General features: G+C 48.1%; 1 protein-coding gene across 1 annotated transcript in view; it reads right to left on the bottom strand.

Annotated features, from left to right (window-relative positions):
- Positions 1 to 12,139, bottom strand: part of TUBGCP6 (tubulin gamma complex component 6) — a 35,938-nt gene extending 23,799 nt beyond the window's left edge. Inside the window, exons 1-6 of the mRNA XM_081211398.1 lie at positions 11,893 to 12,139; positions 9,361 to 10,192; positions 8,388 to 8,551; positions 6,878 to 7,088; positions 5,932 to 6,105; positions 1,271 to 1,392 (exon numbers count right to left, since the gene is read on the bottom strand). Coding sequence (XP_081067524.1) covers positions 1,271 to 1,392; positions 5,932 to 6,105; positions 6,878 to 7,088; positions 8,388 to 8,551; positions 9,361 to 10,107 — 1,418 coding nt within the window. The 5' untranslated portion in view covers positions 10,108 to 10,192; positions 11,893 to 12,139. The remainder of the gene's footprint in view (positions 1 to 1,270; positions 1,393 to 5,931; positions 6,106 to 6,877; positions 7,089 to 8,387; positions 8,552 to 9,360; positions 10,193 to 11,892) is intronic.
- Between the last annotated feature and the right edge of the window lie 10,819 nt (positions 12,140 to 22,958).

Genomic DNA, 22,958 nt, shown 5'->3' with positions numbered 1-22,958 from the left:
TCAACTCCATCAACTGATTGTTCCGGTTTGTGAATGTTCTTTGGAACCTGAATGTCTGTCGTGGCTTCCAATTGGCTGCAGGAGCATCCTGCAGCCAATCGGTAGCTGCACCTTGGTTACCAAACGTTTTGGAAGTTGAACGGACTTCCGGAATGGATTCCGTTTGACTTCCAAGGTACGACTGTGTATATATGCTCCAAACTTGGGAAGTTATGGCTACACTACAGCAACTTTATTGTTATTCGAAAGTTACAATACAGTTACAATGCAATACTTTTTCAATCAATATCTCAGCTTTCCAACACGTGTCAATTTCCCTAGTAAAATACACTTCTGGAACAGTAGCCAGCTCCCCACATATATATGCAGTACCAGGAAATAAAGAAATAATCCAAGTTAAATGGCAAAAACAGCCCAAAAAAGTGTGAAAACTGGGGGGGGTGAAAAGCGCAGGGAAATCAGCCAGCAATCCCATGAGCCTTTGCACTAACCACTGAGGCCTGTGGAGAGTTGGTATTTGAGAAAGGAGGCAATGAGGAAGACTGAGAACCACCAGTGATGCCATTCATGCCAATCTGGTATGTCCTACTTACTGGTTATCAGGGGTTTAGAGGGTGTTTATAGGCTTTCCCCCCACTATATGCAATTTCACATATACAAGGGGTACCCGGGAACGAAAGCCCCATGTAAGTGGAGAGTTGCCTGTACAGAAGCTGGAAACCCTGGTTCTAGTGCAAGTAATACAGGTTACTGAGGAAGGTAATAATATATATAAAGCGGCAGGGCATCTGCCTCGCATGCGAAAGGTCATAGGTTCAATTCCCATCATCTCCAGGTAGAAAGAGGAAATCTTCTGCCTGAAACCCTAGTGAGCAACTGCCAATCAGTGCAGACAACACTAAGCTGAGATGGACCAATGGCATGACTCGGTATAAGTAAGTTTCCTACGCCCCTATGGTTACTTAAAATGTCTCACCTATGAACCCACCGTCTAAATTAACTGACTAAAAATATTATGCTACAACTATGCTGCATAAGCAGACAGTATAACAGTGAAGGAGACGGAGAACTGAGCATCAGATTACAGACGATAGGAGAAGCAGAACAATGCTAGCTAATCTGGTCTGAAACTGCTTTACCAATGGGGACTAAACTACAGCAATGCTATCAGCAGTTTAAAGGGCACGTCTCTTGATTCCTTTGTGGTTTGGATCAAGCATGGAAGATGTCAAGGCTTCCTTTCCGTTAACTTTTAATGCCATGGTATTACCTTAGCTGGCGTCCTAGTTTCCTGAAGAGGAAGCTGATGGTTAGAAGCGTCAGAGTGGAAGGAGTCGACAAAACACAAGCTCGGTAGTACTGGAGGTATTTTCTCAGCCCGCTTGTAAATGCCTGACAGGAGAGAAGTGAGAAGAAGATCTGCTATGAAAATTGTTTGCACACGGCATACATTCAGTGTATGCCTTATAGGAAAGTGGCAACTGGGTGTACTATTCTTGTTGAACCTCCTTCAGATGCTTAGGATCTGTGCAAGCCCAATTTACACCCTATGAGCAGACGCTTGTTTTTAACTTTTTTTTCTAACTTTTTTTTCACTTGCATTGTATGGCTTTTATTTTTTAATGCTGTAAACCGCTTTGATATTTTTTATGATTTTGTGGTAAATAAATATTTATATAAATATTTATATACCGTATTTTTGCCCTATAAGACGCACATTTTCCCCTCCAAAAATGAAGGGGAAATGTGTGTGCGACCTATGGGGCGAATGCAGGCTTTCGCTGAAGCCTGGAGAGCGAGGGGAGTCGGTGCACACCGACCCCTCTCGCTCTCCAGGCTTCAGGAAGCTATCCACTAGCTGTGGGAGACCCAGCTCTCCCAGGGCTAGCGGAGAGCTTGCCAGCACCCAGAAGCTTGGGGCGCGCTGAGCTCCGCACGCCCCAAGCTTCGGAATTAGCGCAGCGCTCTGCTAGCCCTGGGAGAGCTGCGCGGCTCTCCCACGGCTAGCGGACTACTTGCCAGCACCCAGAAGCTTGGGGCGCGCTGAACTCCGCATGCCCCAAGCTTCGGGATTAGCGCAGCGCTCCGCTAGCCCTGGGAGAGCCGCGCAGCGCTCCCACGGCTAGCGGACTGCTTGCCGGCATCCAGAAGCTTGGGGCGCGCTGAGCTCCGCACGCCCCAAGCTTCAGGATTAGCACAGCGCTCCGCTAGCCCTGGGAGAGCCGCATGGCTCTCCCACGGCTAGTGGAGACCTTGCTGGCACCCAGAAGCTTGGGGCGCACTGAGCTCCGCACGCCCCAAGCTTCGGGATTAGCGCAGCGCTCCGCTAGCCCTGGGAGAGCCGCACGGCTCTCCCACGGCTAGCGGCCTGCTTGCCGGCACCCAGAAGCTTGGGGCGCACTGAGCTCCACATGCCCCAAGCTTCGGGATTAGCGCAGCGCTCCGCTAGCCCTGGGAGAGCCGCGTGGCTCTCCCAAGGCTAGCGGAGACCTTGCCGGCACCCAGAAGCTTGGGGCGCGCTGAGCTCCGCACGCCCCAAGATTCGGGATTAGCGAAGTGCACCTGGGCGGGGGGGAAATAAACTTTTTCCCCCTTTATTTCCCCCCAAAAAACTAGGTGCGTCCTATGGGCCGGTGCGTCCTATGGGGCGAAAAATACGGTAAATAAACCAAGCCTTATGAGGAGCTGGGTATGTTTAGCCTGCAAAAGAGGAGATAAGACACTTTTGGCAAGATTTGACTTCCATTCTTTTCCTTTATAGATGAGACAGAATATGCTTTCATTCCACCCACAACACAAGAATCTCTGTGTAGAGAATACTTGAATTGACAATGCACAAATAAACGTACAGCTTGTGTACCGCATATGAAACTTAATAAGAATGTACCACTGGACAAGTTACTGTAGTTATATGTTGTTCTTGTATTTACATGGTTTAACTGATTCTTAGTTTTTCTTTGATCTCACATCATTCTTGATACTACTACTGAAATTAGTCAAATGCTGTATATTTGTTTTTCAAATATATTTTAAAGACTTCCCATTTTGAAACAAATACCTGTTTTGGTTTATTCTTTATTTTTTTAGACAAGTTATCCAACTCTGTATATTCAGTCAATTTTTGGATCCAATCTTGCATAGATGGAAGTTTGTCAGATTTCCAATTTGCAGCAATTAAAAACTCTTGCTGCAACCGTAGCATATAAAAAGGTATCCCTTTTTTGGGGGGTGGGGTTATATCCAAATCTGTAATCCCCAGAAGGTAGGCCTCTGGTTTTCTATTAAAGGAGATTTTAAGCATTTTTTGCAATTCTAAATGGATGCCCTCCCAAAACACATTACCATATTTTGCGCCCCATAAGACGCTCCGGCCCATAAGACGCACCTAGTTTTTTGGGGGGGAAATAAAGGGGAAAAAAATTATTCCCCCCCCCCAGGTGCGGGGCTGGAAGAACCAGGTCGGGGAACAGTGGGAAGGCACGCTCTGCCTCCCCGCTGTCCCCCGAGCTTGTGGGGCTGGCGATGGGGAGAAGTGCACCAGTCCCGGGAGGGCAGGCAGCTCTATGCCGCCATCCCGAGCGGGGCGGGACTTAGCGCCCCGCTCGGGATGGCGGCGTAGACCTGCCTGCAGTCCCGCGACGGCAGGCAGCTCTGTGCCGCCATGCCGAGCGGGGCGGGACCTAGCGCCCCGTTCGGGATGGCGGCGTAGACCTGCCTGCAGTCCCGCGACGGCAGGCAGCTCTGTGCCGCCATCCCGAGCGGGGCGGGACCTAGCGCCCCGCTCGGGATGGGGCGTAGACCTGCCTGCAGTCCCACGACGGCAGGCAGCTCTGTGCCGCCATCCTGAGCGGGGCGGGACCTAGCGCCCCGCTCGGGATGGGGCGTAGACCTGCCTGCAGTCCCGCGACGGCAGGCAGCTCTGTGCCGCCATCCCGAGCGGGGCGGGACTTAGCGCCCCGCTCGGGATGGCGGCGCAGAGCTGCGCTGGTCCCAGGAGCGCAGGCAGCTCTGCACGGCCCCCGGGAGCGGGGCGGAGCTTCTCCCCCGGCTCCCGGTGGCCGGGCAGAGCTGCGCTGGTCCCAGGAGCGCAGGCAGCTCTGCAGGGCCACCGGGAGCGGGGCGGAGCTTCTCCCCCGGCTCCCGGTGGCCGGGCAGAGCTGCGCTGGTCCCAGGACCGCAGGCAGCTCTGCAGGGCCACCGGGAGCGGGGCGGAGCTTCTCCCCCGGCTCCCGGTGGCCGGGCAGAGCTGCGCTGGTCCCAGGAGCGCAGGCAGCTCTGCACGGCCCCCGGGAGCGGGGCGGAGCTTCTCCCCCGGCTCCCGGTGGCCGGGCAGAGCTGCGCTGGTCCCAGGACCGCAGGCAGCTCTGCGCGGCCACCGGGAGCAGGGCGGAGCTTCTCCCCCGGCTCCCGGTGGCCGGGCAGAGCTGCGCTGGTCCCAGGAGCGCAGGCAGCTCTGCGCGGCCCCCGGGAGAGGGGCGGAGCTTCTCCCCCGGCTCCCGGTGGCCGGGCAGAGCTGCGCTGGTCCCAGGAGCGCAGGCAGCTCTGCAGGGCCACCAGGAGCGGGGCGGAGCTTCTCCCCCGGCTCCCGGTGGCCGGGCAGAGCTGCGCTGGTCCCGGGATTGCAGGCAGCTCTGCGCAACCCTCGGAGCCGGTCTCCCGAGGGTTGCGCAGAGCTTCCTGAAGCCTGGAGAGCGAGAGGGGTCGGTACGCACCGACCCCCCTCGCTCTCCAGTCTTCAGCGAAAGCCTGCATTCGCCCCATAAGACGCAGGCACATTTCCCCTTCATTTTTGGAGGGGAAAAAGTGCGTCTTATGGGGCGAAAAATACGGTAGTTTTCTTTCATTGTCACCACGTATGGTAAAGAGTGCCTGGTTTTTCTCCACAACTCCGGCAATCGCCTCAGACACTTTTGTACATCTTTGTTGGAGGTTTCTGTAGCCACAGCAGGTGCTGTAATTCTCCAGCAGTTTGACTTCACCTCTGGAGGTGGTGAATTGTCTCTTGAGACAGACAGATGCCAACAACTGTCCACAAAACAACCTAGACTGATTGCCCTCACTGCTTGGATAAACATTACATTCTCATTACTTGTTCCTGTAGCCCCCTTTCATCAACTTCCCTCCCCGACAACTGGGTCCCAAACTTCCGCAATCCACTTTGGGAAATCTAACTAGATCTAACTAGTAATTCTTATCCACAACCCACCCACCTAATCACTAAGCCCCAAGGCACGCCACATTTATTTCCTTCCTCTATCGTCACAAAGACTCGATGTAGTAAACCACTGTTGCTCCCAGTGGGTTGAAAGAGGATTTCAACAACTCCCGGACCCAATTTCAACTCCAAATCCCTTGCACCAAACTGGCTTCTAGGCAGCTGTATAACAACTCATTTTGTTCAGAGGAGAGACTATACCTCTCCCCACTTCCAGTCGTAAAGCAGGCATGTCCAAAGTCCATTTCGGCGGCATAATCCGGCCCGCAGGTCGGTTTAATCCGGCCCCTGTGGCAGTTTAGTTTTTGGGGTAAAATTCTAAAAAAACACCTACTTCAATCCTAAAAAAACAACTTCAATCCTAAAAAATGGTTAACAACTTTGGTCAGCCCTCACGGCCCTTCACTTCATCAAATCTGGCACTCTTCGAAAAAAGCTTGGACACTACTAAAAGAGTTTGGGTACTCTCCAGAGACCCCCGTATTCTACTGATAGAAAGGGGTGCTCTGTTCTTCTTTCCCCCTTGCTTCTCCCAAAACTCTGCTCAGGAGTGTTGGGGACCCTACAGTACAGCTTGGGAGGTGAAGTTGTAGGATCCGAGCTGCTTTCATGAACAAGAGGGTGCAATTGGATCTAACCAATAGACATCAGATAAAGTCAGAAATACAGCAGGACATCAAGATAGACTAGTGATAGCAAAACTGCCAGCATGCTACCTGAAAAACAAGTCCTTTTCTGTACGAAGAGTCCAAAACTGGTTGGACAGAGAAGCGGCTCAGTCGTGTGTAATAAGTTCCATATTCAGCAACTTCTGACAGGAGACTGCTCATGCTTTCAGGTGATGTTCCAGATACATGTAGACCCTGCTTGGCCAAAAACAACACGGTTGCCTAAAGGGTTGTAAAAAAAAAGGAAGGCATCAATAAAAATGTACAGCACACAAAGTAGTTACAAAATTGATACACAAGTCCTCATCATCATAAGTTAGAGCTACTAAATAGGTGCACTGTTTGTCTTTAAAAATCTTTTTTTGGGGGGGAAACCTACTATGCAAAAAACCACTAAGTATCATTATCAGCAGATTCAATATTATGGCATTAGGTAGAAAAATAAATATACACACATGGAAAATTATAAAGGAAATTAAATCCATAAAAATCCACATGGAAGCCCTTATTTTCTAGGGAACAGTTCCCAAAACATTCCTTTCTGTACAATTGCATTTTATTGCCAGATCTACCATGCCTGGATTGTGTGCTTGGGTCCATACTGGCAATTAATGTCAGTCTCTTCTTAATCTAGATTTACTGTTATTATTATATAGGTATTGGTTTTATTGCATATTTTGTACTATAAACCAGTTTGTGATTTGTATGTGTATGTTTTTTTAATGAATACTCTTATGATGGATACAACCCGTATTAGTTTTTTCTGTCTACTTAGTAACTCTTCATAAGCATACGGGTATATAAATGATACCTGCAGAGCATCTTAAGTCTTGTTTTCATATGCTTTGCAAAATTCAGTAACATGCATCCTCTCTGTGAAATGATGAATGTTACTATAATATTATTTCTGCTGACATAAAACACAAGTGTGCATGCTGGGTCTTAAAAGCAAAGGTTAGAGCTCCTCAGCAGCTATTTACATACTTCTGTATACCTGATTAAATGAGAATGAAGTAGATACCACCCCAATAAGGACATTCAAAACATCTTTAACAAGTTCTGATTCTTTTATTAAAACACGTTGTGGAAGCTGAAGTTTGGTACTGCTGAAAAACTGCAATTCCCCTTCTCGAAGTCTGCAAAATTTGTCAAAGGCTTCTCTGCCAGCTTCAGAAAGGTACGGCTCCTCTTTTTTCCCAGGAGGACTGTGTTTGGGGGGGGAAACAAATAACAATCAAATGTATAAAGTGCCACTCTGAAAAACTTAGGCCTGTAGAAGAGAGATATTCTGAATGGCTTTCATCCAACCCACCATAAAGCCTAGGATTTTCATGGCCTCTATCAATTCAGATGTTACAGCAAAAAATGCTCATGCAATTCTAGGCTGCATCAACGGAAGTCCAGATCTACTCTATTCTGCCTTGGCCAGACACCACCTGGGGTCCTGTGCAGCACAATTTAAGAAGGATGTCAACAAGTCAGTGTGCAGAGGAAGGTGACCAAGATGATAAAAGGTCTGGAAACCAAGCCTAAGAGAATCGGTTGATGGAGTTGGGCACATTTAGCCTGCATAACAGGAGACTGAGAGGAGATATGAGAGCCATCTCCAAATATATGAAGGGCCGTTACATGGAAGATGGAACAAGTTTGTTTACTGCTGCTCGGTGGGTTGGAGAGACCCAAACCAATGGATTCAAAAGACAAGAAAGGATAATAATTAGGAAGAGTTTTCTGAGGGGAAGAGCTGTTTGACAGTGAAAAGTCTCCCTCAAAAGGTGGCGGACTCTACATCCTTAAAGGTCTTTAAGCAGAGGTTGGACAGCTATCTCTCAGGGTTTCTTTAGCTGTGATTCCTGCACTGCAGGGGTTTGGACTAGATAACCCTCAGGGTCCCTTCCAACTCTACCGTTGTAAGATGATCTCCTTGAAGTCACAAGGAGGAAAGGAAAGCCTGGGATCCAAAGGTTCACCGCAGCTGATTTTCATAATGGTAGACCATGGTTCAGAATTACATGCAAAGTCTCCCAATTGTTAGGATCTAAGCAGATCCATGGGAATGCCTAGAGCACATTGGGGGTTTGCCAGATTCCCCTCAGTACAATGGATGCCACTCTAGAGATTCCCCATCTGCCAGGCTCCATAACTTTTTGGAAGATACAAGAGGAAGGCCTGAGAAGCTTGGGTGTGTATGGCCTTTTGGATCCCAGTTTCCATTCAGCTGCCATTCTCAAGTTTATTGGGAACGTTAGAGGGGACCTGGTATTCAACTAAATTTTAATCAGAAGAGACACGGTGAAATTAATGTACAAGTTAGGTCTATTCATTTTAATAGGTCTACACTGAGTAATAACTTAGTTGAATACCACCCTAGGCCTTGAATTTTGCTATTTCAAAAATAATTTTGGAAACTTGTTTCAAATTCACTGACTATTGACTTGATACTAATCACGGCAGCTTCCAACAAAAACTGCTCAACATTCTGAATCTTAAAGACAAATACGTACCATCCAATCCTTTCCCAACATCTCCGCTTACTAGGTCCATAGGTGAGCACTGCTTCCCAGAGATCAATATCTGGTGTGACACTGGGTTCTGACTGAGAGTCAGGGGTGAGATTGGATGCAGACTGGAATCCCTCATCTTCTGAAGGATCTATACTTTGGGGGACCTATAAAAACATGTACCCAGTTGATTATCTTTCAGCACAGTGATTTTCCATAATTGTGACCAAAACAGTTAACTTCTTTGCCTGCCAGGGGTGTGACTGGATGCAGACTGGAATCCCTCATCTTCTGAAGGAACTAAAGGGCATAGCAAGAAACAATACTGACCATAAACGTGGGTTCAAATGCTTGTTTAGCCATACAATAAGACGTGGTTCCCCTGCCCCCTCTTTAAAACGAGAACACTAATGAGCTATCTTACAAAGCTGTTGAAATATACAGATTGTGATCAGATCAGGATACATCATTTGGTAGGATTCAGGTGAGAAATACATGAAGCATTTCCTTCAAACAAAAATACTGCCTTCTCCCTCCCCCTGCTCCTTAAATTTCAAAAGTTGTTTACAATGGTGTATACTGTTATATACAAGGTGTTGGAGGAAAAGCAAGTGAAAAAGACAACAAAAGCCCTGCTGCACATATAAATCTGACACACAAGATGGTGGCTACAGATTGTACCCCTCTGGATTTCAAAAATAGTGTGACATGTGGAAACTACTATTTGCAAAGGAGCTGAATGGGTCAGAATGCTGCAAGTGCTCTCAGATGCACAAGCAAGAGAGAAAGGGAAACACCAGGTAGACAACAGAAGGAAGACACGAGGAAATTATTAAAAAAGAATTTTGCTCACGAGCGTCTAACTGAAAACAACAGCATTGATGAAGAAGATGCCCAATTTATTACAACTTGCATGCTCTAACAAATATCTATGCTAAATATAAATAAAATAAGGGTCACTGAAAATGTTCCATACCTTGATTGCAAGTCCAGACAAATCTGCACTGTCAGGCACTGGTGGAAAATCCAACTTGATATCCATGTCGTATGTACGACTGTGAATAAGAGCCCCAAAGAGCGAGACACGGGTTTCTCTCTCAAACTTGTCACCGACCGAGCAGCTTTGTGAAAATAACTCCACAGTAGGAAGACCTGTGCCAGGTGCTGCCTCCATGATCTGCAGTGCCTTTTGAACTGTATCACTAAACTGATGTTCCTCATTTGCAATTAAAGCCTGTATATCAGCTTCAAACACACTAACATCATAATAATCGTAACCTTGGTATTTTACATTTCTTCCAACATATTTGTTGTTTGCAAAGTAGTCTTTCTTGGGTGGTAAGCACTGAGGTGGTCCAGTTCCTGCAAGCTGAACCAGAAGATCCAGAACAGAAGTAATTTCAGTAAACGGTAAACAAGTAGACCTTTCCAAATCATCTACAAGCTCCTCCAGCCGGTCAGCTTCCTTCCCCATTCCAGCAACTCTCAAGTTGAAAGATAGCATTAGAATTCTGTTTTTCACTGGAAGTCTAGAAACATTTGACTGTGCCTTTTGGGTCTCATCCACGAAAAGGGTAGAAAACAAAGCATTATAAGCAATTTTCTTGAGGCTTTTACTGGATCCTTTTTTGCTGTTCTTTTCCCTGCCCAAATGGACCTTCTTTGACAAACCTGCTATGTGGGCCTCACACAAATCACCAAACAGCTTTGTAATACTCTCCATGGCAGCAGCAGTTAACTGGATATCCTCTTGAAGTCAAGATCGTGTATAACCAGTACTAAGAATCTACTGGGGATCCATTACGTTGCTTGGAAAAGCGAAAGGAGAATAATTAATGATCTTCAACCTACTGAAATAAAGTTTCAATTACTTTATTAATGCAACATCCTTACGAACTGTGCATTAAAGGTCTAGATCAGTGGTTCCCAATTAGCTAAGTACTGTGGGACCCCTGTTCTTCAAAAATCAAGCCATGGACCCTCTACATTTCAAAATTTCGGTATCTCTACGATTTTTTTAATATTTGAATGGAGCCACGAACCCTCAACAACCCTACCTATATCTATACCCCAATAACCATACCTACATTTATACGGGCGCCTACGGAGATAATCCATTTCAAAAGCAGCGGTACCCAAATGAATTGTCATGAAAGAAATGGGTGGGGGAGAAGTTTGCCTCCTCGCTCACGGTACCTTATTATTATTATTATTATTATTATTATTATTATTACTAATTTCATTTCTATACTGCTTTATATTTTTAAGAAAAACCTCAAAGTGGTTTACAGCACTTTAAAACATCAATAAAAACAATCAAGAATTAAACATTATTGAAGAAAGTAAAAAATACAGCAATACCTAACACGGCGGATTGGCAAATCCTAATGGTAGAATACCTGCAGCTAGCAAAGGACAGGAAAGATAAGAGGCCAAACAAAACAAATAGTCTATAAGGATTGGAGAATTTTTAAAGAATACTTTAAAAATCACGGTTAAAAGGAAACTCCTTGGCAGAATTAGACTGAACCTTGCATTGTATAAATATAAGCTTGTAGGGAAGTTAGCAGAAACTATATAAGAAATATGTAACTGTGCGGTATAAGATAATCAACAGATAAAGTACAGCAAGACTAATTGGAAGTAATTTTTAATTTCTTGTTTTACAAGTTTTAGAATCATTCACATCACTGGGAGTACAAATGATGTTAGTTATAAGAATTGTGTTGTTTCATATATTGCTATTGTCTGTTTGTCAATTTATAGTTTGTTGGTTGGTTTGCTTTCCTGGCATAAATGTATCTATTTTAAAGCAATAAATACTCTGTGTGTGTGTGTGTGTGTGTGTGTGTGTGTGTGTATATATATATATATATATATGTCAAATATAAAGTAAAAAAAAATCCTTCCAGTAGCACCTTAAAGACCAACTAAGTTAGTTCTTGGTATGAGCTTACGTGTGCATGCACACTTCTTCAGATACACAGCGTATATGTGTATCTGAAGAAGTGTGCATGCACACGTAAGCTCATACCAAGAACTAACTTAGTTGGTCTTTAAGGTGCTACTGGAAGGAATTTTTTTATTTTGACTATGGCAGACCAACACGGCTACCTATCTACAAATATAAAGTATACAGTCAAAGCAACACAGGGGCTCCTTGTGTGTGTCCCCCCCCCCCGAAGAAAGCTGCCTCCTTTTGGTCTCCATCCTTCATATTACCAAAGTGAGCCCCTGCCCCCCCCCAAACAGACCCTACTTTTTTTAAAAAAAGAAGGGACAGTTAATGGGGCTTAAAAGGAGCCAGGGCTCACTAGGATATAACTCCAGGGCTCCAATTCAGCCTGTGCTGAGTGCCAACCCAGCACCACCCTGAGAGGCCCCCATACCACCTAGAACGAAGAAGGCGGGAAGAGCTTCTTGGGTCGAGACTCGGGCGCTTCCCCCTCCATAACGCCTGGCGCACCCGCTCCCCCCCCATCACGGTTTCCATGGCAACGCCCCATACCGAACAGGCCTCCCGTCGCTCCTGGGTGTTTCACGGCGACGCGAACCGCCCGTCCGTATTTGCCTCTCTTCACCCCATCCCCGCTGAAGGGCGGCGCGAAAAACGGGCGCCCCGCGGAGCTCGGCGAGCCCTCAGCGCTGCTGCCGCCGCCGCCGCCGCCGCCGTGATGGGAAAACGCGCTCCTCTGCGAGTCGCGGCCTTGTGACATCACAGGGGAGCGACGAAGGCGGGAATGCGGGGTTTTTAGAACGCTGAGGCCTCGCCGCCAGAGGGGAAAGGAAAGGGGGCGGGGCTAAGCAAGAGCCCGAGCGCGGATTCCTCCCTGGAAACGCAGCGGCGGGTGGTTTGTTGTGGTTGTCGGCGTGTGGAGAAGACGCAGTGCGCATGCTCAGGACGGGACATGGCCAGACCACGGGAAGTAACTTCTAGGGCTGCTGGAGCTAAAAGAGGCGCACGCCCTAAGCAAATGCCCAGAAAGCATTAAACTTCTTTCCTACGGTAGCCCTTTCTAGCACGCAGGAAAGGTGTCATCAGGGTCTCCCAAATTTGGGTCTCCAGCTGTTGTTGGACTACAACTCCCATCATCCCTAGCTAGCAGGACCAGTAGTCAAGGATGATGGGAACTGTAGTCCCAAAACAGCTGGAAGGCAGATACAGTACTGTACATTATAATTCAATGGCAGGGGAAGAATGCACTATGCTCCTAATGAAAATCAGGTGAATTTTTTTTGATAAAGTGTTTAACGAAATGGAGGATATTCAAAAGGAGATTTCAATATGGTATTAGATAAACGATTGGATAAGTCAAATCCTAAGCCAGAGGAAATACGTAGTAACATTCCAGGATTAGCTAAAATTATGAAAAGGAAAGGTGAAAGATGTTTGAAGAGTGATGAGGGAAGGAGAGAAGAATTTTTTGTTCTCACCAGTGCATAAGACCTACTCAAGGATCGATTACATCTTTGTTTCAAAAAACTTAGTATCTAAAATAACGAATACGGAAAATTGGAACGCCGCAACCCCGGAAGTGAGTGTTCCAGTTTGAGAATGTTCTTTGGAAGCTGAACATCCAACACGGCTTCCGATTGAGTGCAGGAAGCTCCTGCAGCCAATTGGAAACCGTGCTTTGGCCCCCTCCCTTCTAGAACCCACCACTCTCAACCAACTGTCAACTGCCTCCCCCAAAAAAACATTCAAACTCGCTTTCAAAGCCGCCTCCGATCATCACCACCAGAATTCTGGAATCCAACTGGCTGCCCTGCTGTGGAGGACAAGTCCCTCTTGAAAGGACTCAGCTGTACTCTTTCTGAAAGCTAGAACACTCTCTGCCATGTCTCAGTTCTCCAAAGGTGAGAGCCTGGAACCCCAGGGGCTCTTGCCACCACTCGGCAGAGAGAGGGGAGGCACCCAACTTTTGGAAGAATATTTTATCCACCCTGCTCTGTGAAGTCATCCTGTTAGAAGCACTTGAGCTTCCCGTTCATGTATCCTAGGAAATTGGGGGAAGTGAGCTGCAGGCTCTCCTCCCTGCTCCAAAAAGCAGGCGTCTTCCCCCAAATGATCATAGGAATTGTAGTTTTAACGATAACAATATCTTTATTGTCATTGTCCCGTGTGGAACAATGAAATTGAAAAACTACCAAAAACTACATGAAACTACCACAAAACTACATAAGACTACATAAAAACTACATAAAACTACATAAAAACTACATAAAACATTTAAAACCCCTAACAACTCTTAAACCCCATTTTAAAATACACTATACTTTAGAGACCCCTTATGCTGCGTTTAGAACCAGAATTGCATTTGTATATGTTATGTACTGAGTTGAATAGGATCCAAACTGCAGCAGTCTGATTGGTCCTAGAACAATAGGATTCAGAATGCAGCAGTCTGATTGGTCCTAGAACAATGCAGCAGTATGATTGGTTGGCAGGAACCACCCAATCATGCTCCAGATATAAGTGAATCCACAACCTGATTGGCTTACAGTAGAATTCCAGAATTAACCAATCATGTGCAGCCCATTGTGTAAATAATGTATATAAAGCAGATACTTTGAGGGGACATTCATTCATTCCTCCTCACAACTATGAGCTGAATAAAGAGCATGAAATCACTTTGTGACTCTGAGTATATTTCACTGGCGACGAAGGTGGGATCCCGCTGAGCTGACTGCCACACACAGCACCGCAGCACCGCCACCTGCCGCACCGCTGCCTCGCACCGTGTATCCAGGCTTCAGCTCCGGGACACAAGGAACTCAGAATGGCAACCGACAGCAGCTTCTCACCGTTCAACCCAGCATCTGGAGACTGGGAAGCGTACGCCTCCCGTTTCACCTTCCTCCTAGAAGCCAAAGGGGTCACTGATGAAGAAGACGCCAAGAAGAGGGCGATATTCTTCAGCGTCTGCGGAGAGGAGACATTTGAAATCGCCCGGGCTCTCCTTGCACCTGAAGACGTTGCTACCGTTCCATACAAAACAATAATGGAACAGCTGAAGGGGCACTTTTCGCCGCAGCCCTCAGTGGTGGCTCGTCGAAATGCCTTCTACGCAAAGCGGCAAGCCCCTGGGGAAACCATAACTGGGTTTGTGACCTCTCTCCGCCAAGCTGCCCGGTTCTGCAACTTCTCAGAGCTGGAGAACATGCTTCGTGACCGCCTCGTCGGTGGCCTGAAGGATGAGAAGCTGCAACGACGCCTCTACGCCAAGAAGGACCTAACGTTCCAGGTCGCGCTGGAGGAGGCTCTGGCAACGGAAGCTGCCAAGAGGTCGACGCAAGAGGCACAGCTGAGCCTGCCACCCCAACCGAGGGTCCACCATGAAGACCTCACCGACGACTCAGGATCTGACAGGGAGGAGGTGCACCGAGTACAGCAGCGCACTCAAGCAGCCCACATACCACAGCTGCCTTGACGAGAAGGAGGGAACTGCGCAAGCTGCGGGGAAAGTCACGAGAGGAGGACCTGCCGTTTCCGCAACGCAGAGTGCAGGCAGTGCAGAAAATTGGGACACATCGCCCGGGTGTGTCGAGCTCGGCCCACCCGATGCCAGGCATCAGATGACCAATCCAAGAGCCCCAGGTCCCGGGGCCCAACGCACCAAGGCAACTCTACGGAGCTCACGGACTTCCAGGTATACCAGTTGCCCCACCCCAACGTAGAGAAAATTTATGTAGAGGTACAGATAGAGGGGGCCCCATGCCGCATGGAGCTTGACACGGGTTCAACTCTATCCATAATCTTGGCAAGGACCTTAAGGAAACTGTGTCCTACTGGGGGTCCCAAACTCAGGCCGGCCCCATTCACCCTCCGGGACTTCCAGAAACGTAAGGTCCCCACAATGGGGGTGGGGACCTTCAGGGTGCAATACCGAGGGCGGACGCGGCAACTGGACTTGCTCGTGGTCAAGGGCCCCTACATTAGCTTACTGGGATTGGCATGGTTTGGACCACTGGGGCTATCCATCACCGGGGTGAACCACACTACCTTACAAGTGGACGTGGACGCCATCTGCAAGGAATTTCCAGGGGTTTTCGATGGGAAATTGGGACAGTATACGGGGCCCCCCATTGCTCTACAGCTTGACCCCGCAGTACGACCGGTCAGGCTCAAGGCCCGCCGGGTCCCGTTCGCCCTGAAACCCCGTATAGATGAGGAATTGGACCGGCTCGTGGAGCAAGGCGTGCTGGAGCCGGTGCCTAATGCCCCCTGGGAAACCCCAATCGTCACACCCGTCAAGCCTAATGGTTCGGTCCGCATCTGCGCAGACTACAAATGTACCATAAACAAGGCCCTCACGGCCCATGCATACCCAGTGCCAGTGGTTGGCCATGTCCTTGCCACCCTGGCTGGGTCGAAAATTTTTGGCAAGCTGGACTTGGCCCAAGCATATCAACAGCTGCCAGTAGATGAGGCCACAGCAGAGGCACAGACGATTGTGACGCACAGAGGAGCGTTCAGGGTAAAGCGGCTGCAATTCGGGGTCAGTGTGGCACCAGGCATATTCCAGAATCTAATGGACTCGCTCCTTAAAGGGATTCCTGGCGTCACCCCCTTCTTCGATGATGTGTTGATTGCCGGGCCCACACCAGAGGAGTTTGAGAACCGCCTCCGCACCGTTCTGCACCGTTTCCAGACGGCGGGTCTCAAGGTGAAGCGGGAAAAATGTCTACTAGGAGTGCCTCAGGTGGACTTTCTGGGATTTATGGTGGACGCAGAAGGGGTCCACCCGACTGGGGACAAGGTACGGGCCATTTGTGATGCCCCAGAGCCCAAGAGCAAGACTGAACTTCAGGCCTTCTTGGGACTATTGAACTTTTACCATTCCTTCCTTCCCCACAAGGCGGCGGTAGCAGAGCCCCTACACAGACTCCTGGACAAGCGGGCCCCTTGGGTGTGGGGCCAGCGCCAGGAGGCTGCATTCCAGGCAATCAAAGACTTGCTTGTCTCAAACTCGGTCTTGGCACACTTCGATGAGAGGCTGCCGGTGGTGCTAGCATGCGATGCCTCACCCTATGGCATTGGCGCTGTCCTGGGACACCAACTCCCGGATGGAAGAGAGGTACCGGTGGCATACTTTTCCCAGACACTCAACGCAACCGAGCGGAACTACTCGCAAATCGACAAGGAGGGTCTGGCAATCGTGAAAGGAGTAAAAAAATTTCATGATTTCTTGTACGGGCGGCCCTTCACCGTGGTGACTGACCACAAGCCGTTGCTTAGCTTGTTTGCCCCCGAAAAGCAGACCCCCCAAGTGCTGTCTCCTCGCGTCCTCAGGTGGTCAATTTTCCTTGCCAGCTACCAGTATGCACTGATTCACCGCCCGGGGAAGGCGATGGGCCATGCGGACGCCCTCAGCAGGCTACCACTACCGGAAACAGGCCCCGACCCAGCACCTGCACAAGAGGTTATGAGCCTGGAGCTGCTGCCCGACCGCCCCATTCAGGTACAAGAAGTTGCACACCATTCCAAGAAAGATAGGGTCATCTCCCGGGTCCTGGACTGGGTGTGGAGGGGATGGCCCAGCAGCAGCCCTGGGCCAGAATTCGCTGGCTACACAACCCGCAAACATGAACTGTCGGCCCACAAGGGGTGCCTGTTATGGGGAAGCAGGGTCGTTGTTCCCCAGCCCCTCCGCAAAAGGGTCCTCACAGCCCTACACGAGACACATCCAGGGGTAGTAAGAATGAAGGCCCTTGCCAGGAGTTATGTGTGGTGGCCAGGGATCGACGGAGAGATAGAGGCCTGGGTCAAACACTGCCAGGCCTGCCAAGAATCCCGCCCAGATCCCCCAAGGGCCCCAGTCCAGTCCTGGGAGTCGGCCCGAGCACCATGGTCACGCCTGCATGTGGACTTTGCTGGCCCCTTTCAGGGTAAAACATTCTTCATAGTGGTGGACTCCTACACCAAATGGCTGGAAGTCGCACTGGTACCGTCCACTTCTACATCCGCAGCCATCCGGGTACTACGCAGGCTGTTTGCAACCCACGGGCTCCCTGACACTCTTGTCTCAGACAACGGGACTGCATTTACGTCAGAAGAATTCCAAACCTTCACAGCGCAGAACGCCATCCGCCACATCCATTCGGCGCCATTCCACCCTGCCACCAATGGCCAAGCAGAACGTATGGTGCGGACCACCAAGGACACCCTTCGCCGCATGACGCAAGGGGATTGGGAGTACCGCCTTGCCACATTCCTCCTAGCACAGCACAGCACCCCCAGCTCAACGACTGGCCGGAGCCCCGCGGAACTACTAATGGGTCGGCGCCTTGCAATCAGATTGGACCGCCTTCACCCCGATAGAGCTCAGGATGAGGTAGTGGTGGGGGAAGGCAGGAACCCCCGGACCTTTGAGGCCCAGGACCCAGTGTACGCAAAGAATTTTGGGGCAGGCCCAGCATGGGTACCCGCCACAGTCACCAGGGTCACTGGCCCCGTGTCGTACGAGGTGCTAACGGATGGGGGGCAATGCTGGCGCCGCCACTGCAACCAGATACGGCGACGATTCCCAGAAGAAAACCAGGAGGAGGAAAGGTCAGAGGAGTCCCAAGGGAACAGAGGGGCAGTGAGGCCCATAGAGCAGGAGGGGCCAGCAGGAGGGGCAGAATCAGTAAATACAGAGAGGACCTGCGAGGCCGAAAGGACACCGGAACCAGAACCACGACTGAGCGAGCCGGTTGCGCCAGACCAAACAGGCCCATCACAGCCAGCATCCTTGGAACACGAGCCAGAACCTGAACCCCGGACCAGGGAACACCACAGGCTGCAACGCACACGTAGGCCGCCAGAGTACCTCAAGGACTATGAATGCGACCTCCCGGGCAGGACTGGAACTTAGAGGGGAGGGGTGTTATGTACTGAGTTGAATAGGATCCAAACTGCAGCAGTCTGATTGGTCCTAGAACAATAGGATTCAGAATGCAGCAGTCTGATTGGTCCTAGAACAATGCAGCAGTATGATTGGTTGGCAGGAACCACCCAATCATGCTCCAGATATAAGTGAATCCACAACCTGATTGGCTTACAGTAGAATTCCAGAATTAACCAATCATGTGCAGCCCATTGTGTAAATAATGTATATAAAGCAGATACTTTGAGGGGACATTCATTCATTCCTCCTCACAACTATGAGCTGAATAAAGAGCATGAAATCACTTTGCGACTCTGAGTATATTTCAGTATAGAAACTGTTTCTCCGCCATGAGCAGCGTTTCTTAGGGGTTCTGGGAATTGTAGATCTGTGAGAGGGAAGCTACAATGCCCAGGATCATTTGGGCAACGTCATGTGCTTTAAATGCTCTTTGGATGCACTTTAAATCGTAGGATCATAGAGTTGGGCGGAATCCCCTGCAATGCAGGAATCTCAGCTAAAGCATCCATAGCTGATGGCCATCCAACCTCCCCTGAAAAACCTCCCAGGAAGGAGAGTCTACCGCCTTCCGAGGGATTTCCTTCCACTGTCAAACAGCTCTTGCTGTCAGAACGTTCTTCCTGAAGTTGAGTCTCAATCTCCTTTCTTGTAGTTTGAAGCCATGGCTTCAGGTCCTGAGGGCCTCTGGAGCAGGAGAAAAGAAGCTTCCTCTCTCCTCCCTGTGACGGCCCTTGAGATATTGACAGGGCTGCATGTCGTGGCTCTCATATCAATGTCCTGAGGGACAGAGAGCAAAACGTTTCTCTCTCCCCTTTCTCCACCCCCATGCAGAATTGCAAGGGGTCAGTGCATCTGGCTGGTAAGAAGATGGTTGGAGTTTGGAACCCAGCCAAGGCTGGCTGTGGGCAGGATCCTGGCATTGCCGGCTGTTGGACTAGACAACCCTTGGGTTGCACTCTACCATACTATGATTCTATCGAGCAGCTAAAGGAACAGGCGGGGGAGCAAGATGCAGAACAAGGGGAGGCGCAACCACACACCCCAACAGCACCCTTTGGGCTGACCCACAGTGGCCTCATCCCAGCACACTTTGAAACCCCACCCTCCTTTGATTTTCTTTCTATTAATTCAGCTGCCTGGCAACCCAGCAGCCTGGCCCCTGTTTGTGATGTCACAAAATGCTGCTTTGCAAGCAAGCCTTATAGTGCCCAGCAAGAGGGATGCCTGTCAGATGATGGTGAGATACTTGCTGGACAAGTGATGATAAAAATGAATTCTGAAGGTAGGATGCCCAGAGGAGATGAGTGGTATTATTATTATTATTATTATTATTATTATTAGCGTCACCCATCACTGGTGCCTGTGGCTTGGCTCCCTGGCTTGACTTGTCCACAGATGTTGTCAGCTTGGCAGGTCTGTGGTCCCCAGATTATATTTTCTGTTGTGAATATCTGGTTGTTTACAAGGTTAAACCATATGGCCTTTCCATGCCTCTATTTTCTTAACTCTAAGGCTTGAAGTCACTGGGTAATTCCATTGAAATATCAACCTACAGACTCATCGTTCCTAAATAAGTTGCAGATCATTTTAAAGAGAATTTCCCAAAGTTTCATGATCTTGTCACTGTGTGGGATGGGTTTTAACAGGAAGGAGTGTATATATTAATTGAAATTTATCCCTCCAGATACCCACAAATGTGAGATGAACAGAGTTTTAAAATCCCCTCCTTGAGAGCAAAATTAAAGGCTCAGGAGCAGCCAACTGGACCATATAACACCGGTCCTAAAGGATCTACGATGGCTCCTAGTATGTTTGCGAGCACCATTCAAAGTGTGGGTCCTGTATACCTGAAGTAGGGTTGCCACCTGGTTCTTAAAAAACAGAGTTTTAAAATGCCATCTTTGACAGAAAAAGGATAGGAATTAGGCTGCGGAACCTTGTTTGGAGCAAGTCCAGCTATGAAGTCAGCTGCCCACTTCAGAAAGAATCAGGCCGCAAGCTGAGAAGTTTAAAAATAAGTCTTCCTTACTTTATTCTCATGCATTGGTTCATAGCAACAGTAGCAGTAAAAGGTATGCAGGCAAAAACGGTTATGCATTTGTAAGGGACACCCCTAAACCCTAGAGATTAATAAATGGTAGATTTGGAGTACAGTGGTACCTCTGGTTACGAACTTAATTTGTTCCAGTGGTCCATTCTTAAACTGAAACCGTTCTTATTCCGAGGCGCGCTTTCGCTAATGGGGCTGCCTCTGGTGTGTGATTTCCGTTTGCATCCTGAGGCAAAGTTCACAACCAGGAGCAGTTACTTCCGGGTTATCGGAGCTCGTAACCTGAAGTGTTTGTAACCAGAAGCGTTCGTAACCAGAGGTACTGAAGGAAGAGCCAAATAGAATTTATTCTGAACCACCAAATTGAGTAGAAAATATTCAATTTTGCAAACGATCCCCCAAGCCTGTAATACAAAAGGATGTAAAAAGAGAAACTTCCCCTCCGCAGTCCTTCAGTTCACCGGGAGGTAAAAAGTCCACGCTGACCCAGGTTAGAAACTTGTAAGGAATGGACTTCCAGTCGGCGCCATCGGCTAATGGCGGATCTCCCTCCAAGCTCCGGAGGGGGTCTGCTTCATGAGTTTGGGTCCTGTCGCTACGGCGAAGCGGGGACCCTTTAAAATTGCAGGCGTGGAAGCCTGTAAGCAAGGAGACTCGGCGGGCACCATTGCGCCCCCCCCCGAAATCGCAAGGGAGTCTTTTTAAAGGCTCCGGAACGGCAGCAGGGGTGAAGCGCGGTGCTGAGAGGAGTCACCCAGCCCGTGAAGCGAAGCCGCGTCGCCATGGTCGGAGAGCGCCGATTCCTTCCTGAAAATTTGGATTACAAACTAAAACCCCGTGAGTAGGACTTAAAAACCGATTTGGAATTTACAAATATTTTATGGGAATTTGGCCGGAAATGGGATAGGCATAAATTAAGGAAGTCTGCCTTTCCCGGACTGCATGAGACTTAAAGCAAAGGAACTATAAAGCTGCAACCTGAGAAAGAGACCTGAGAACTAAGCAACCTTGACGTTGGGACTAAATCCCCCCGTGCAGCCAGGGGCAGAGGGAGAAAAAGAAGTGAACTTTAGATAACCTGCATGAAAATGTTAAAGGGAAACGTTTACCCACTGCTTTGATTCCTTGGAACGGACTGCCTAAATAAGGCACCTATTGAGAACTGTCATTCAGAACTGTCACATTTAAGACTTCACAAGATATTTTGTGGTTGGACTGCTCTGTTTTGGATATTTAATTGCTAGATTGAAGTTCAGAAAATATATTTGAAGATTGCTGTTACAGATTTTATTGGATACTTTTAAAGGGATACTTTGTCTTTGGATTACTCCCTCTATAGGACTGTAGGGAAACAGTTGCAAAGTGGCAATAATAACTAAGTTAGTGGAACTTTCCATTTCAAATCTCCTAGACGTGGGAACGACCTTGGCTGGGATATGAATGGCCCAGCAGAGGAGATAATTACAAGAGCCAAGAGCAAAACTGCACAAAAGAAAAGGGGTTCAATTTCAAGTATACTGCCAGCAGGAACTGCTGCAGCTGGGCAGTTGAAAACAACAGTTATGTCTTCTGACCCTGTGACACAAGCATTACTTAAAATTAATGAATCTTTGGAAGCTCTGACAAAGCAGGGTGCGGATAATAGTAAACAGCTGGCAGAACTTTCAGCAAAACTTGATCTAAATACACAAAGTATAACTTCTAATAAGGAAAGTATAAATAAATTGGTACAGGAAAATACTATAACTCGAAAGATTGCTGAAGAAGCTAAAGTAATTGCAGAAGCCACACAGGCTAAATTAATACCAGTCTGTAAGGAGGTAGACGAGCATGAATTGGCTTTGTCTATGCTTGAATTGCAAAGGAAAGAAAGGAATTTGAGACTGAGATTGGTACCTGAAAATGAAAAAGATAATCTGGCGGACTTTTTGACAAAAGAGTTTTCAGACTTTTGGCAGTTGAACCCAGAGAAGGAAGAACTTAAGATAGTGACTGCTTTTAGATTGGGAAAAAAATATATAAAAAAATAGAAAGAAACCAAGGGATTGCCTGATAACATTAAGATCTAAATAAGAAAGAGATAAAATATTAGGTTTACACTTTCAAAGAACATTAGAGATCGAAGACAATTACGTGGAAATTTTCAAGGACCTCCCTAAACACATTTTGGAGGCGAGAGCCCACTACAAGGATTTGGTTTTCCTGCTGAAAAAGAACAGAATACTTTTTAGGTGGGAATTCCCACAAGGCCTATCTTTCACCTACAAAGGAAAGAAAGTTAAAATAAAAACCGTTCAGGATAAAGAGCAGTTCTTAGAAGAGAATGAGGAGGACCTGCTGAAGGAGGTGGTGGCAGTGGAACCAACCCCAGAAGTAAAGGAAGTTACAGACATCCTAAATCTAACATTTGGACTTAAATCACCAACGGAGGACGAACAACTGCTTGGAGCAGTTGGAGGGGAAAGTAAATAACAACAAGATGGCTTTGCAATTTTTAAGTTGGATCTGTAATGGTCTAAACCTTCCCAGGAAAAGACGAGCTGTTTTTCATATCTTGAAAAAAGAGCAATTGGACTTGATTTGTTTACAAGAAACCCATGTGACCAGGGTTCACAGGAAATTACTTATTAATAA

Source organism: Podarcis bocagei (genome assembly GCF_964188305.1).
Source record: "Podarcis bocagei genome assembly, chromosome: 10".
NCBI classification, from domain to species: domain Eukaryota; kingdom Metazoa; phylum Chordata; class Lepidosauria; order Squamata; family Lacertidae; genus Podarcis; species Podarcis bocagei.
Note: the sequence above shows the minus strand (reverse complement) of the source record. Positions and strands in the feature narration are given on the sequence as shown.